The 15,970-nt window shown below is 41.6% G+C and overlaps 1 protein-coding gene across 1 annotated transcript in view; it reads left to right on the top strand.

Moving 5' to 3' along the window:
- The first annotated feature begins 306 nt into the window (after positions 1-306).
- Positions 307-15,970, top strand: part of LOC145416496 (monocyte to macrophage differentiation factor) — a 41,950-nt gene continuing 26,286 nt past the window's right edge. Inside the window, exons 1-5 of the mRNA XM_080285453.1 lie at positions 307-363; positions 6,629-6,782; positions 8,513-8,670; positions 9,703-9,825; positions 14,413-14,542. Of these exons, the coding sequence (XP_080141579.1) occupies positions 317-363; positions 6,629-6,782; positions 8,513-8,670; positions 9,703-9,825; positions 14,413-14,542 (612 nt within the window). The 5' untranslated portion in view covers positions 307-316. The remainder of the gene's footprint in view (positions 364-6,628; positions 6,783-8,512; positions 8,671-9,702; positions 9,826-14,412; positions 14,543-15,970) is intronic.

The raw sequence follows: 15,970 nt of genomic DNA, 5'->3' as shown, positions 1-15,970 counted from the left end.
ATTGGGTTAATTTGGGTATTTGTACGAATGAAAAGGAAACCTGACAGTTCTTTCTCAACTTATGAAATATTTGGTCATGTAGCTCCTATACTGTACCCCTTCAGTGTGAAATGTGGTCAGGATTAGTATTATACGCCTAAATGCTGAAAATCATATAATAAAACGTCCAATAACACTGAGTTAGTACCGGCAGGGCTGGTGGGTGGGGGCTGGGTGGCTTCAGTGGACGTCTTTTGTGTCCTAATATCCTCCCGAGGGTCGACTGATGGGAAGGATGGCTGCCAACTGACACACCACGGTCTCTGCAACCACCTGTATGGCCACTGTTGCAGGGAGCGTAGACATGGCACCGACTGACACGAAGTAATTATATTCCCTATATTCTGCTTCCAGTTAGTGTAATACAGTAGCAATGTCTTTTCTGTACATTATGTAATTAATCCACGTTCACACGTCCAGGCTAGTACCTACACCTAGTTAGTAATGTGTAGCAATTACCAGTCACATTAATTATTGACAGTAGCTTAATCACAGGTGTAATGGATGTCATTGACCTTGAAATGGTGATTTGTAATTGTTGTATAGCTTAACTTACTGTCCATTTCCCTCTTTTGTAATAAGAAATGCAGTACAACTAAATACTTGGTTCTCTAACCAGTTTCTAACATAGGTTTGGCCTTATTTCACTATTATTTGAATTGGAGTATGAAATATAGCCAAATATGTACAGTAGTGTTGATACTGTAAATAGCATAATCAGATTATAAATGATTTATTCAAAGTGCCAGCATGTAATATTGCAACCAAGGATAGAGGTAACTCAATAAAACCTTTATAATAGGGCTTCCTGGCCCCTCTGCATATGCACTGTCAAAGGAGCTAAGGGCTGTACTGGTACATTATTTATAAACTTTACAGGGCATGGGTTATGTATATTATGGTGTGTTTGTTCCGTTATCAGTCAAACCAGGGTGAGTGTTAAAGTGAAAAGTATAACCCAACAATATAATATTTGACCACAATATACTACATTGGAAGCTTTTATTGATGGAAGCTGGTTTCAGTCTTATAAGTATGGATATATAGAAGCCACACTGTCCTGATGTGCCAAACCATTTATTTGAAACTGATGCAGATTGTTGTAATTTTACTAAGTGTTACATTGTGAACACACTGAGGTGGTTTGGCCATGTGGAGAGGATGGAGGGTGAAAGACTGACGAAGAGAGTGTATGTGAGTGAGGTGGAGGGGGGAAGAGGGAGAGGGAGGCCGAGGATGAGATGGAGGGATGGGGTGGAGAGGTATATGAGAAAGGGGGGTGTGAGTTGGGAGCAGGGCAGTGAAATGGCGGGGGACAGGGCGACTTGGAGGCGATTTGTTTGTGGCCACCCCAAACGGGATTGAGGCGTCTGGCAATAGATAGATAGATAGATACATTGTAGGATATACCTTTATGATTGTAGGTAGGTACAGAAAGCCTTCAATTGTCCTCTCGTCCATTATCCGAATGGTCCATTATCTGGATGCTGTTATCCGGTTGTTCGAAACCATTATTCATACCGGTACATTATTACATTTTATCTGGGCAACATTCTTGTGTCAGGGTGGAAATTATGGCTGTGTGAACATTTTCATCTGGCCTGGCCATTTTATTTCATGTTTTTTTCATGCCACTGCCAGGTATGGCCCTGTAAAGGTGTTTACTTCTCTGTGATTCAAGGGTCTGTTGGACCATGGTAATTGCTTGGCTGTGGTTTATAAGTCTGCTTGACCAGATAGTGTTGAACAACAGGAACATGTTGTACGATGTACTGTCGTGGCCTTTTACAATGGCCTTCAGAGTAAGGTTATGTACGAAGGGAGGCCAGGGGATAATTGAGGGATTATTGTTCCTAACAGTGAGGAACTTTAACCCCTTCCAAACAGTGATATGCTTTAAACTGTTTCTTATTACTTCCAGGTGATTCTTTTCAACATAAGGGAGATATCTTGTACTTTAAGGGTTAGTGTAGATAGTATTTAACTCCTTCATCCCAAGAGGTACCCTAAAACATTGGGTAAATTTTTTAATTTACACTAAACTCATGCCATATTACCATATGTCTGGTAGAGATGCAGGAACATGGTGGCCTACAAGTAGGGTGGTGTCATGTCCAGAGTAAACAAACCCAGATATATGAAGGAATATTAAATTACTCTCCAGGGTATGTTTACAAGTAAAGAGAATCATGTACATAAATATGATGTGTAAAACTTTAATTTGAATAATTCCATGGTAAAACACAGATTATACACTGGTCACAGAATTAAGTGGAGTGATGCAAAATTCTTGAACCATGTAAATGATACTGATAAGATTTTATGAATCAGCTCATATATCTGTCTGTTACTTGCTCTAGCCAAACCTTTACGGTATCATACCTATCGACTACCTGTACTTGAAAAAGTGGCTGATTGCTAAGGGGAGGCGTTGGCTCCATTGGTAGAGAGGTGGCCCGCAGTCCTAACAGACCTCAGTTCAAATCCCTGCTGGGGCAGGGAATGGTTTATGGATTTGAATTTCATAAAATGTAGACTTTACTGATCTACCAAAAGACCCACCAACATGTCGAAAAAACACCCCCACCTATACCAATTCGCCAGTACTGTATGTGGGGGCCCCAGCATGTATTCAATATGGACAGTGGGTGTAAGTGCCAAAGTGGCGACATGTGGAGATGTAGGAGGACTACTGGACCTTGGGGATATGCCCTGGGGATAGACCCAGAAACCTTTGCCCCAAGTAGACACTAAAAAGAAAAAAAAAATAGTTGTCATTACTGTCACCACCCTGTATGGCTTATTTAAGGTGCCGACTATCCTGTGTGTGTTATTCCTGAAGAATCCAGCATTGATGAAATGTCAGATAAACAGGATTTCTGTTCTGCACTTTGTTTCTTTCTACAAATTGTCACAGCCAATGCTGAATTCACAATCATTAGTAGCACATGATAAAAGAAAGCCCAAAAGAGAAATAGTCAAGCTGGATTGATGGTACATCTTCATCATTTTAGTTTGTTATTATTATTATTTTTTTTTGTTACAGAGTCTTCAGTGAAATAAGAAGAAGTATCTTTCAAACCTCCATTGCTATCTGTGAAACTAATTTACCGATTTCCTCCAGTTTACAGTACCAGTTGTAGCTATGTAAATAGTGTACAGTAGTAGATATTTTAGAACCCATTGACCTCCATGATGTGTAACAAGGACTGATGGTGCACTGTACCAAAAGCCAATAGAATGCAAAAGAAAGGCAAAGGAGCTCAGACCCTACTGTGACTTAAAGTAAATATTTAGCAGAAGCCTGAACTAGAATTTGAGTATCCGCAAGTGTTTTCTGTTTATATCTCTCCATATGCTGACCCTTTACTTCTGTGCCACTTCTGTCTATCTATCTATCTATCTATTGCCAGACGCCTCAATCCCGTTTGGGGTGGCCACAAACAAATCGCCTCCAAGTCGCCCTGTCCTCCGCCATTTCACTGCCCTGCTCCCAACTCACACACCCCTCTCTCATATACCTCTCCACCCCATCCCTCCATCTCATCTTCGGCCTCCCCCTCCCTCTTCCCCCCTCCACCTCACTCACATACACTCTCTTTGTCAGTCTTTCACCCTCCATCCTCTCCACATGGCCAAGCCACCTCAGTGTGTTCCTCATAACGCTTCCTATCACATCCACATCCACACCACAACGCTCCTTTATATCCTCATTCGTCAGCCTGTCTCTCCATGTGACTCCACAGGCTCCTCTTAAATAATTCATTTCCACTGCTCTCACTCTTGACTTGTGTCCTTCCAACAACGTCCAAGCTTCACTTCTGTACGTTAGAGTTGGTATCACAATACTGTCATGTAGTAACTTTTTCACTTCCATGCTCACTTCCCTGTTTCTTATCACTGCTTTGAAAGAACCAGCAACCTTTCTTCCCTGCTGTACCCTTTCAAGCACTTCACCCTCCAAACCTCCATCCTTACTCATCACACTACCCAAGTATTTAAACATACTCACATTTTCCAATTCCCCACCATCCAACCTTGCTGTACATTCACTGACTTCACCTCTCTCAAAGACCATCACTTTACTCTTCCCTACATTCACCTTTAGATTCCGTTTCTTACACACTCTCCCAAACTCATCCACCAAGCCTTGCAGCTCCCCTTCGTCTTCACTCAACAACACAGTATCATCTGCAAACAACAGTACAGGGAGTTTCCAAACACTATCCTCTCTCACCAGGGCCACTCCAACATCCACTACCCTACCTTGTACCTCTTTTATTACCCCATCCATGTACAGATTGAACAACCATGGAGACATGACACATCCCTGTTTCAACCCAACTTTCAAAGAGAAAAATTCACTTAGTTCACCATCCACACGCACTGCAGCCTTCGCACCATCGTACATACTCTTCACAGCATTCAACAACTTCCCATCTACTCCATATATTCTTAACACTTTCCACAATCCTTGTCTATCCACCCTGTCATATGCTTTCTCCAAATCCATGAAAGCCGCATACAACTTCTTTCCCTTCTCTAGAAACTTTTCCACTAAAGATCTAAGAATGAATATGTGATTTACACAACCTCTTCCCTTCCTAAAGCCTCCCTGTTCTTCTCCAACTAATTTCTCTGTTCTTTCTCTAACTCTGTCAATAAGTATCCTACCATACACTTTTCCTATTATACTAAGAAGACAAATGCCCCTATGATTACCACACACTTCTTTTTCCCCTTTTCCTTTGTACAAGGGAACAATTATACCTGACTTCCAATCCTCCGGGACTCTACCTTCCTCCCAGGCCAATCTGCACATCTTCCACATCCATTCTACTACTATCTCTCCCCCATGCGTCAGCATTTCACCACACACTCCATCAATTCCTGGGGCTTTCCCTGATTTAACTTTCTTCATTGCTTCCACAACTTCTATCCTACTGATTTCTTCCTGTCTTCTCACCTCCCTCCTTCTCCCAGCCATTCCCCAGGCACTTATACTCGCATTACTTCCATCCTCTATGTTCAACAATTCCTTAAAGTGTTCTTTCCATCTGCTCACTTTTTCTCCCTTCTCCACGAGTAATCTACCATTTTTATCTTTCACTCCCCTGCTAACTTCACTTCCACCCTGTCTTACTCTTTTCATCTCTTTCCAGAACATTTTCTTACAGTCCCTCCACTTTACACTCAAATTCCTTCCAAATTCCTCATCCACTCTCTTCATACTCTCTCATACTAATCTTTTCACCTCTCTCTTTCTTTCTACATATAACTCTCTCTTCTGCCTCTCAACTTCTTCCACACCCCTATTTCTCATCCATTTATTGTATGCTTTCTTCTTTTGTGCCACAGCCTGTTTCACCTCTTCAGTCCACCTCGCTGTTCCTTGCACCCCCCTCTGTCTTCTCTTCCTTCCACACACCACATCACATGCTGCACATATTTCTTCTGTAAATATCCTACACACACCTTCCACATCTTCCATCTGCTCCAATTCATATTTGCCCAATCGTTCCTCCACTTCACTCTTATACTCTGCCTTTTTCTTATCCTCGTGTAACCTTTCCACTCTCCTTGCAACTACTCCTTCCTCTCGTCTTTCACTTCTTCTATTCCTCCATCTTACTTGAATTCTAATTCTGGCCACCACCAAGTAGTGGTCAGTAGGTCCACTCCCCCAACCTCTATAAACTCTTGCATCCATTATACATCTTCTCATCCTTTCATCCACACACACATAATCAATCATTGCCTTCCTTTCATTCAGTTCACCACCCACCCATCTCATCACTCGCCATGTATACCTATGGATCATTTTATGCCTGAAGAGGGTATTGGCTATCACCAACCCCCTCCCAACACAAATGTCCACTAATGCACTCCCATTCTCATCTATCTCAGCAGGCACACCCCACTCACCAACTATTCCATCCACTTTCACATTCCCAACTTTACCATTCATATCACCAATCAAAAACACTCTCTCATTCCTTCCAAACTTTTCCATGCACACTTCTGCATTTGTCCAGAACTCTTCTCTCACTCTACTAGCACGATCTTGCGTTGGCGCATACACACACACAATCGCCCACATTTGTATTCCAACTTTCAACTTTACCCACACAATCCTTGACCCAACTGATCCATACTGTCTTATGCTCCTCTTCCATCTTTTACTCACAACTATACACACTCCTTCCTTTGCCCTCTCATTCTCACCTACTCTTGCACATATACCCCATCCATACTCCCATTCTCTCATACTTTCTCCTCTCCATTTAGTTTCAGTTATTCCACATACATCCACTTTCGCACCCTCAAGCACCTGGACAATCTCTCTCTCTTTCACCTCTGTGCCACTTCTGTTGGAAATTTCATTAATACCCTCAGGGGCATTTGTGACAGAAATATCATAGAAGAAAAGTGTTAAGAAATAGTGAGATAAAAACAGAAAAAAAAATCAGGATACTGTACTTGAATTCAAATTGTGGCTTTTGCTAAATATTGCCATAACCTACCTCTTTTACTGAATAGCAAAACAAGGAAAACAAAACCCTCCTCTGACATGCATCTTTTCTCGTAGAAGTGAGTGTGATGATGTGGTGGGTGGGAGTGTGTCACCAGCACCACCACCACCATCACGGCCACGCCTGGTTTGGATGAACGCAGTGGCACCGCCCCGATCTGCCTACCAGCCCACTGATGTTGAGCACTGGGCAAACATGGTCACGCATGGGGTCAGTCATATTCTCCTGCCTCTTCACATACTTCACTGTTTTATCTTGTTGACATGCTCTTTATTTTTGTGGTAGTTTCCTGACAGTTTTGCTGAACTCAGGGGAGGCATCTTGCAGTGAAGAAGTTAATGGGGGCAATACCATATATACTGTAATACCTGTTCAAAAATATTCAGAGCTGAATAAAAGCCCCTGAAGTTAGAAAAAAATGAAACAAAACAAAACAAAGCAAAGCAATATAAAAGTCATCATAGTCGAGAGAAATATTCAAATGTATGCATGTCTGTTGCCTGATGCCACATCGTCTCTTGACTTGTTTCAGTAAGAGAGTATCCAGGCATTTATCCCCTATTCAGTAACAGTTCTTTTTCCCACAGCACGTCATCTTCTCTTATACTGTACAGTTTACTTTTCTGCTTTATCTTTTCACCCTTTTCTTGATCATCTTCCAATTCTCTGCATCAACACACTCATGTACACTCTCATAGACTCTTACTGTCTGTTTGCAGCTTATGGTCAGAGTATGTCGGTGTTTCCCTTTTCTTTTTCTTTTACATCAACCTTACACCGCATTCATCCTTAATTCTTTCATGTGTCAGTCTGTTCCTTCATGTCACTCCAAAGGCACTTCTGAGTTAACATGCTTTGACTGTTCTCACTCATCATTTATGTCCCTTAGGCATTTTATGGGTGCTGAAGAGGGATGCTTTCACGTGGATGCACTAATATAACCAAGTAGCTCTGTTTTCTGGTGATACAGATCAACCTGAATTCCCTCCTTGTGTCCTGAGAGGAGGATGGTGAACTGCAGGCAAAGGGCAGCTTTAGCCAGTAGTCAACCAGGTTCATGTTTAGATGAGTATCGGGCAGCAATAGCATCAAGAATCATACGTTCCACTATTGTGCTTTTTTTTTTTTTTTTTTTTTTTTTGGGGGGGGGGTAGGTGGGGGGATTCACCATCCACTCACTCAGTGTAGTGCAGCCCCCAGGCAACTGCCCTTTTCTTTCTTCCTTCCTTCCTCTTCTGTCTTTACTTCCTTTATTCTTTCCTCTTCCTTCTGCCTGCGGGTGACTTTACACTCTCTCTTCTGTCTTTCCTTCATTCTTTCCTCTTCTTCTGCCTATAGGTGGCTCTGCACTGAGTGACAAGCCAAATGGTTTCCTGGTATACAGGAAACCATTTACTATGCTGGATGGCAACCTTATAACCAGATTATGGTGCCTGTTGATTTAATGAGCAATTAAAGTGCTCCAGTCAGATTGAGCCTGTGCAGGATTATATCCAAGGGGTGGTTGGGGTTTATTGCTCATGTAATGCCACTCAGGGATACGGGAGGCTGATCACTCTCGTCTTAAATGTAAGGACCAACTTGCCTAGCCCCGGGCATCTATGGTCCTCAAGGGGCAACATAGGATTGGATGATGATGATGACATTTCTCCACTATATGTGTAACAGAACATCCTGTATACTGTATGTACTGTATGTTTTGTGGTATGAGACCATGAGACTATATAATGTGGACCATGTACAATACATGTGATTGGCAAACTATCCTCACAAGTCTGACTTATTTTTCCATTGTAGTTTCACTTATTTGTACATGAAACTGGTGACAGTGACAACAAGAAAACACATTTGAACTGGTCCAGTTTGATATGAGGTAGTGTCACTGGAACTGAAGAACATGCCATCTGGCAGCCAAAATTTAACACCAATCCTCCCCACAGGTATTTGTGCTGCCAGCTATCTATGGTGCGGTGGTACTAGTGTCTGCTGCTCGTTCCCACACCCACCAGCTGGCAGCAACCATCTACGGGGCAGGCCTGGCTGGGCTTTTCAGTGTCTCCACTTTTTTCCACATAGTCTTCTACCTCGGATATTACAAGTAGGTGTCCCCTCTTCAACGCATAAGGCCAATTCATGTCAGTTGTTTTGGCTGTCTGTGTACTTTATTATATGTAAAGTTCCACCCGCAGTGACATATATTAGCCATCATGAGGCAAGTTGCCAAATAGGAATAAAAAAGCTCAGCAGCTTACCTTGCCCCAGCAGCTGTTCTTGTTCAGCACTCAGTCCTAGATGGAGTTCTCAGTGACATTCATATAAAGTCCTGCCAATGACCACAGCACATATATGTTTCTTGTACACGACTGCAGTCCATTCCCTAGGGTAGGCTGGCCTTTAACCTTGAATGGCAGCTACCCTAGAAGGAAAACTCCAAATTCAGACTTGAGGCTTTAGGGAAGGATTTGTAACTGCTAGGGCATGCAGCCATTAAAAAACTTGTTTACACCATTAGTTGGTGGCACACCACATTACCATCTATGGGTGAAAAAAGGCTTACATATACAAGCACAGCCAAGACCTTTAAAAATGTAAATACAGCAGTATGGGAAGACATAATTGCTATACTATATATAGATTGTGTATTAATGAAGCACTCCTGAGATTTTGAATTAATAAACAACATTCACCTGTTCATTGTGCTGCTACAGTACCATGAATAAGTAGGTGCTTGTGATAAAACTTACAGTATATACTGTACTGTTTCTCCACTCAGAACACACCACAGTGCTTTTGTTATCACAAATGCTGTAGAAGCAAGGAAGCATCTCCAGAGACCTGCCATTGAACACCTTACTTTGGAACTGGTGACATACAGTATATGTCTGACAGACAGCTTGTGGTCTTAGTGGCGGTTGGTACATACACCACATCATGAAACAAAATGCAGCAGCAACAAGATACCTTCCTTACCTGCAAATGCGTACTGGTATATAAACCTATAACTAGTATATTGCACACTTTTATTGTCAGGATCTTGAAAAAAGTGCTTAATCAGAGTGACAGTGCAATGATCTATGTGTTCATTGCCACCTCATACACTCCCTGGCCAATATAGCATTGCTGTTGGCAGGAATTTGAAGGAAGTGCTCCATCGAAGTGACCGTGCAATGATCTACGTGTTCATCGCCACCTCATACACCCCCTGGCTTCTCCTCCGACCCCTCCCTTTGGACTCATGGACTCTGCATCTCAGGTACAACACAGCACATGGAGTTGGGATTCTTAAGAATATTTATCATCGTTTCCTTTGCTGTAACTCAGATTTTTTACTGGAAGATAAGAGTGTATGTACAGACTTTTCATTTCATGTTCTTTGTACAAAAACAAATTGTAGTTGTGAGAAAAAAATTAACAAAGGTTATTTCTGTTATCTGCAGGAAAAACAGTGACAGGAGAAAAGTGCAGAAGCTTTTTATTCATCTACAGTAATCCCTCAAAATACAATAGCTGTCCACGCCAAAGTGTGGACAGCTACTGTATTTTCTCTGTTTCTTTCTTCTTTCTTCCAAACACTTTTTCAGCTTGATGCCATTCCTTTATTCCTGTACCAGTTCACTTGGTACTTAGCATAGTTTTTCCAGTAGCCCCAGTTGCTTTAAAAAAAATAATAATAATAATAATAATAATAATTATTATTATTATTATTATTATTATTTCTTGTGGTAGGTGGGGGCACTCACCATCCACTCACTTGATGTAGTGCTGCTGTCAGGTGTCTGCTCTTTCCTCACGTCCATCCTTCTTTCCTTCTATCCTCTTCTGTTTTTCTTTCCTTCATTCTTTCCTTGTCCTTCTGCCTATGGGTGACATTACACTGCCTCTTCTGTCTTTCTTTCCTTCGTTCTTTCCTCTTCCTTCTGCCTGTGGGTAACTCTACACTGAATGACAAGCCAAATGGTTTCATGTACACCGGGAAACCATTTACTATGCTGGGTGGTAACCATATAACCAAACTATGGCGCCTGGTGGTTTAGTGGGTACAGGTAGTTATTACGCTCCAGTCGGATTGAGCCGGTGAAAGTTTATATCAAAGGGGTGGTTAGGGTTGATTGCTCATGCAGTGCAACTCAGGGATGAGTGAGGCTGGTCGCTTTCATCTTAAATGTCGTGACCAACTGCCTAGCCCCAGGCTCCTACGCTCCTCATAAAGTAGGATAGGATGATGGATGGATGGATTATTATTATTATTATGGTATGTGGGGGCACTCACCATCCACTCACTCGATGTAATGCTGCTCTCAGGTGTCTGCCCTTTCCTTTTTCCTTCTTTCCTTTCATCTTCTGTTTTTCTTTCCTTCATTCTTTCTTCATCCTTCTTCCTCCAGGTGACTTTATGCTCCCTCCTCTGTCTTTCTTTCCTTCATTGTTTCCTCTTCCTTCTGGCTGTGGATGACTCTACACTGAGTGACAAACCAAATGGTCTCCTGTACACCAGGAAACCATTTACTATGCTGGGTGGTAACCATATAACCAATTTTTGGCGCTTGGTGGTATAGTGGGTAATTACAGTGCTCCAATCAGATTGAGCCGGCGAAGGTTTATATCCGAGGGGTGGTAGGGGTTTATTGCTCATGTAATGCCACTCAGGGATGAGTGAGGTTAGTCACTCTCATCTTAAATGTCATGACCCACTTGCCTAGCCCCAGGCTTCTACGCTCCTCATGGGGCAACGTAGGATTGGATGTTGGATGGAATTATTATTATTATTATTATTATTATTATTATTATTATTATTATTACTGTATTGTTATTATTATTATTATTATTATTATTATTATTATTGTTATTATTATTGTTATTATTATTATTGTTATTATTATTATTATTATTATTATTATTACTACTACTAATAATAATAATAATAATAATCTATCTATCTATCTACTGCCAGACACCTCAATCCCATTCGGGGTGGCCACAAACAAATCGCCTCCACGTCGCCCTGTCCCCCACCATTTCACTCCCCTGCTCCCAACTCACACCCCCGTCTCTCATATACCTCTTCACCCCATCCCTTCATCTCATCTTCGGCCTCCCCTTCCCTCTCCCCCCCTCCACCTCACTCACTTACACTCTCTTTGTCAGTTTTTCACCCTCCATCCTCTCCACATGGCCAAACCACCTCAGTGTATTCCTCCTAATGTTTCCTATCACATCCACATCCACACCACAACGCTCCTTTATATCCTTATTTGTCAGCCTGTCTCTCCATGTGACTCCACAGGCTCCTCTTAAATAACTCATTTCCACTGCTCTCACTCTTGACTTGTGCCCTTCCAACAACGTCCAAGCTTCACTTCCATACGTTAGAGTTGGTATCCTAATACTGTCATGCATTAACTTTTTCACTTCCATGCTCACTTCCCTGTTTCTTATCACTGCTTTCAAGGAATCAGCAACCTTTCTTCCCTGCTGTACCCTTTCAAGCACTTCACCTTCCAAACCTCCATCCTTACTCATCACACTACCCAAGTACTTACACGTACTCACATTTTCCAATTCCTCACCATCCAACCTCGCTGTACATTCATTGACTTCACCCCTCTCAAAGACCATCACTTTACTCTTCCCTACATTCACCTTTAGATTCCGTTTCTTACACACTCTCCCAAACTCATCCACCAAGCCTTGCAGCTCCCCTTCGTCTTCACTCAACAACACAGTATCATCTGCAAACAACAGTACAGAGAGTTTCCAAACACTACCCTCTCTCATCAGGGTCACCCCAACATCCACTACCCTACCTTGTACCTCTTTTATTACCCCATCTATGTACAGATTGAACAACCATGGAGACATGACACATCCCTGTTTCAACCCAACCTTCAAAGAGAAGAATTCACTCAGTTCACTATCCACACTCACTGCAGCCTTAGCACCATCATACATACTCTTCACAGCATTCAACAACTTCCCATCTACTCCATATATTCTTAATACTTTCCACGGTCCTTGTCTATCCACCCTGTCATATGCTTTCTCCAAATCCATGAAAGCCGCATACAACATCTTTCCCTTCTCTAGAAACTTTTCCACTAAAGATCTAAGAATGAATATCTGATCTACACAACCTCTTCCCTTCCTAAAGCCTCCCTGTTCTTCTCCAACTAATTCCTCTGTTATTTCCCTAACTCTGTCAACTTTTCCTATTATACTAAGAAGACAAATGCCCCTATGATTACCACACACTTCTTTTTCCCCTTTTCCTTTGTACAAGGGAATAATTATACCTGACTTCCAATCCTCCGGAACTCTACCTTCCTCCCAGGCCAATCTGCACATCTTCCACATCCATTCTTCTACTATCTCTCCCCCATGCTTCAACATTTCACCACACACTCCATCAATTCCTGGGGCTTTCCCCAATTTAACTTTCTTCATTGCTTCCACAACTTCTATTCTACTGATTTCTTCCTTCTTCTCACCTCCCTTCTTCTCCCAGCCATTTCCCAGCCACTTATACTCGCATCACTTCCATCCTCTATTTTCAACAATTCCTTAAAGTGTTCTCTCCATCTGCTCACTTTTTCTCCCTGCTCCACTAGTAATCTACCATTTTTATTGTTATTATTATTATTATTATTATTAGTTATTATTATTATTATTGTTGTTGTTGTTTAGGGCTTTATGGGGTCAAACATAAGACCACGTAAAGAAGTAAACTTTGGGGTCCTGTGTTTTTGTACATTTATTAATCATCATTTGTTGTAGGTGGGGGCGCTTACCATCTACTCATTCGATGTAGTGCTGCTGTTGGGTGTCTGCCCTTTCCTCTCCTCCATCCTTCTTACCTTCCATCCTCATTTGTCATCCTTCCCCTCATTCTTTACTTGTCCTTCTGCCTACGGGTAACTTTATACTCCCTCTTCTGTCATTTGTTCATTCTTTCCTCTTCCTTCTGCCTGTGGGTGACTCTACACTGAGTGACAAGCCAAATGGTTTCCTGTACATCAGGAAACCATTTACTACACTGGTTGGTAACCATAGAACCAAGTTTGATGCCTGGTGGTTTAGTGAGTAATTATTGCACTCCAGTCGGATTGAGCCAGTGAAGGTTTATATCCAAGGGATGGTTGGGGTTGATTGCACATATAATGCCACTCAGGGATGAGTGAGGCTGGTCCCTCTCGTCTCAAATGTTGGGACTAACTGCCTAGCCCTGGGCTCCTATGCTCCTTATGGGGCAATGTAGGATTGGATGATGGATTGATGGATGGATTAATCATCATGGCAAATTGCACAGAAGCATGTCATTGGACTCTAGATGTGTGGAGACCCCCCACCACCACCAGTCTCAGTCTGATGCTTTGACTTGCTCATGTCTTGGTCACTGTTATCGTACAGTATTTCGGACACATAATATAGGGTTAACTCATTGAATGTATGTTAGTTTTATGTTTCATTTTAGTTAGTGCTACAATTGAATAGTGGTGGGCTAAGTTTGTACCTGACTTGGTGTTTTTATTGGAGAAGTTTAGTTATACTGTAGAATACTTTAGAACTGACTTTAGGAGGCTGCTTGAACCATTGCTAGTGCTGTTTTCTGTGTATTATAAAAAACATATTTCCAACATACTTTGACTTATGGCTCAGATGGGGTATAAAAAACACAATACATTTCCAACATACCCTCCCTTGTGACTCAGGACAGGTGTCTGGGTGCTGGCAGTGGTTAGCATTGTGTACCAGCAGGTGTTTCATGAACAGTATCTGCAATACTGTTTTCAGTGTCTCATGAAAAATATGATACATTTCCAGTGTACTTTCCCCTGTGGTTCAGGTGGGGCATCTGGGTGATGGCAGTGGCTGGCATTGTATACCAGCAGGTGTTTCATGAGCGCTTCAAGATGCTGGAGACGGTGTTTTACCTGATCATTGGCGTCCTGCCATCCCTGGCTGTTGTCGACATGGTGAGTCCCGATGGCAATTCTGTTATTCTTGGAGAAAATGAGGGAGTGAGTGTGTGAGAAAAGTAAATGAGTGAGTGGAATGGATGAATTAATGAGTGGGTGAGTGTCATTCTGCAACAGACTTATGTATAGTGATGTGATCATTCTTTGTAGTGTCAAGGGTTGTATTTTTGTTGGCAGAACAGACTTTGGAGCACACCTTTTGCAGTTTATTTTGCCTGCTGCATCTTCATATTCTGTTGAGTGTTATTTGATGCAAACCATGTCAGCACTAAAAATATGTAAACAGCATGGAAAAGATTATTACAAAGAATATTGAGGTGCAGTATGTGAAATGAATTCCTGAGGAAGAGGTGTTATGAATCTCCTTAGTCAATGAGAATAAGACATCATCATCATCATCATTGTCGTCGTCGTCGTCATCATCATCATCATCATCATCATCATCATCATCATCATCTACACCTTTCCCATGCCAAGGTGGAGTGAGAAATATATCATTGAGGTGCCATCATTCAACTGCACATTTTTAATCATGGTATTTTAATCTCTGACATTAGTTGTTCATAACCTTGTGTAACAACATGGCTGTTAGTACCTTTGTATGAAGTATGTATTTATTTGTTCACAAGTGTTGCATGTTGTGAAATGGTTATTAATGAAAGAGGTCTATCAATATGTGTTTGTTTGTGTACGTGGGAGTACTTGATATAAAACGACATGAGTAATGCAGGAGTTGATCTGCATAACTAACCTGTGGAGTACAGAATTTATAACTGACAAGCATGGAGACCAGAGTAAGTCATAGTATGGTGTGAGCAGAATTTTCTGTGTTTTACATTGCCAAAACTTTCTTTTCAGACTATATGAAATTTGTCTCTTAATTTGTGATAATGATCATAATTGTAGGAGCTTGAAAATGAAAGAGTTTAACACTGCTATCTGTCTTTTTATAAGTATTATACAGTAGTTTATGTAATGGTTGAGTCAAGAGTAGTGAAGTACCAGTACAGTACTGTATTTGATTATCTTACAAAACCACTAATGTTCTTTGTATACAGAAGTAAAGAATATTGCTTCTTTAACAAAACACAACCTTTCCTCAGCCAGTAAAGCTGGTGTGTTAATGTGATCAATTGAGCTGTGGTACCTGAATAGATGTAGTGTGAGTAACAAGGTACCTTACCAACAGAACTGTTGAACTCATAACAACCAGTGTGACCATATGATACTCTTCTGCCTTTGAACCCATAAGTTCCAGTGATGTGCAGTGTAGCTGTACGTTACTCTTCTGATAATATGCACATACACCTCATTTCATGTCTCCCAGCATCAGTGACACAGCAGTCAGTGATCTCAGTGAAAGTTAGGTTGCCTGTAAGGTGGGAGGTGCTGGTAATAACAGGCTTTAAAAACACCAGTGCTGGT

The sequence above is a fragment of the Coenobita brevimanus genome, chromosome 106 (genome assembly GCF_032717465.1).
Source record: "Coenobita brevimanus isolate Jiangsu-jjx chromosome 106, ASM3271746v2, whole genome shotgun sequence".
Taxonomy (NCBI): Eukaryota; Metazoa; Arthropoda; class Malacostraca; order Decapoda; family Coenobitidae; genus Coenobita; species Coenobita brevimanus.
Note: the sequence above shows the minus strand (reverse complement) of the source record. Positions and strands in the feature narration are given on the sequence as shown.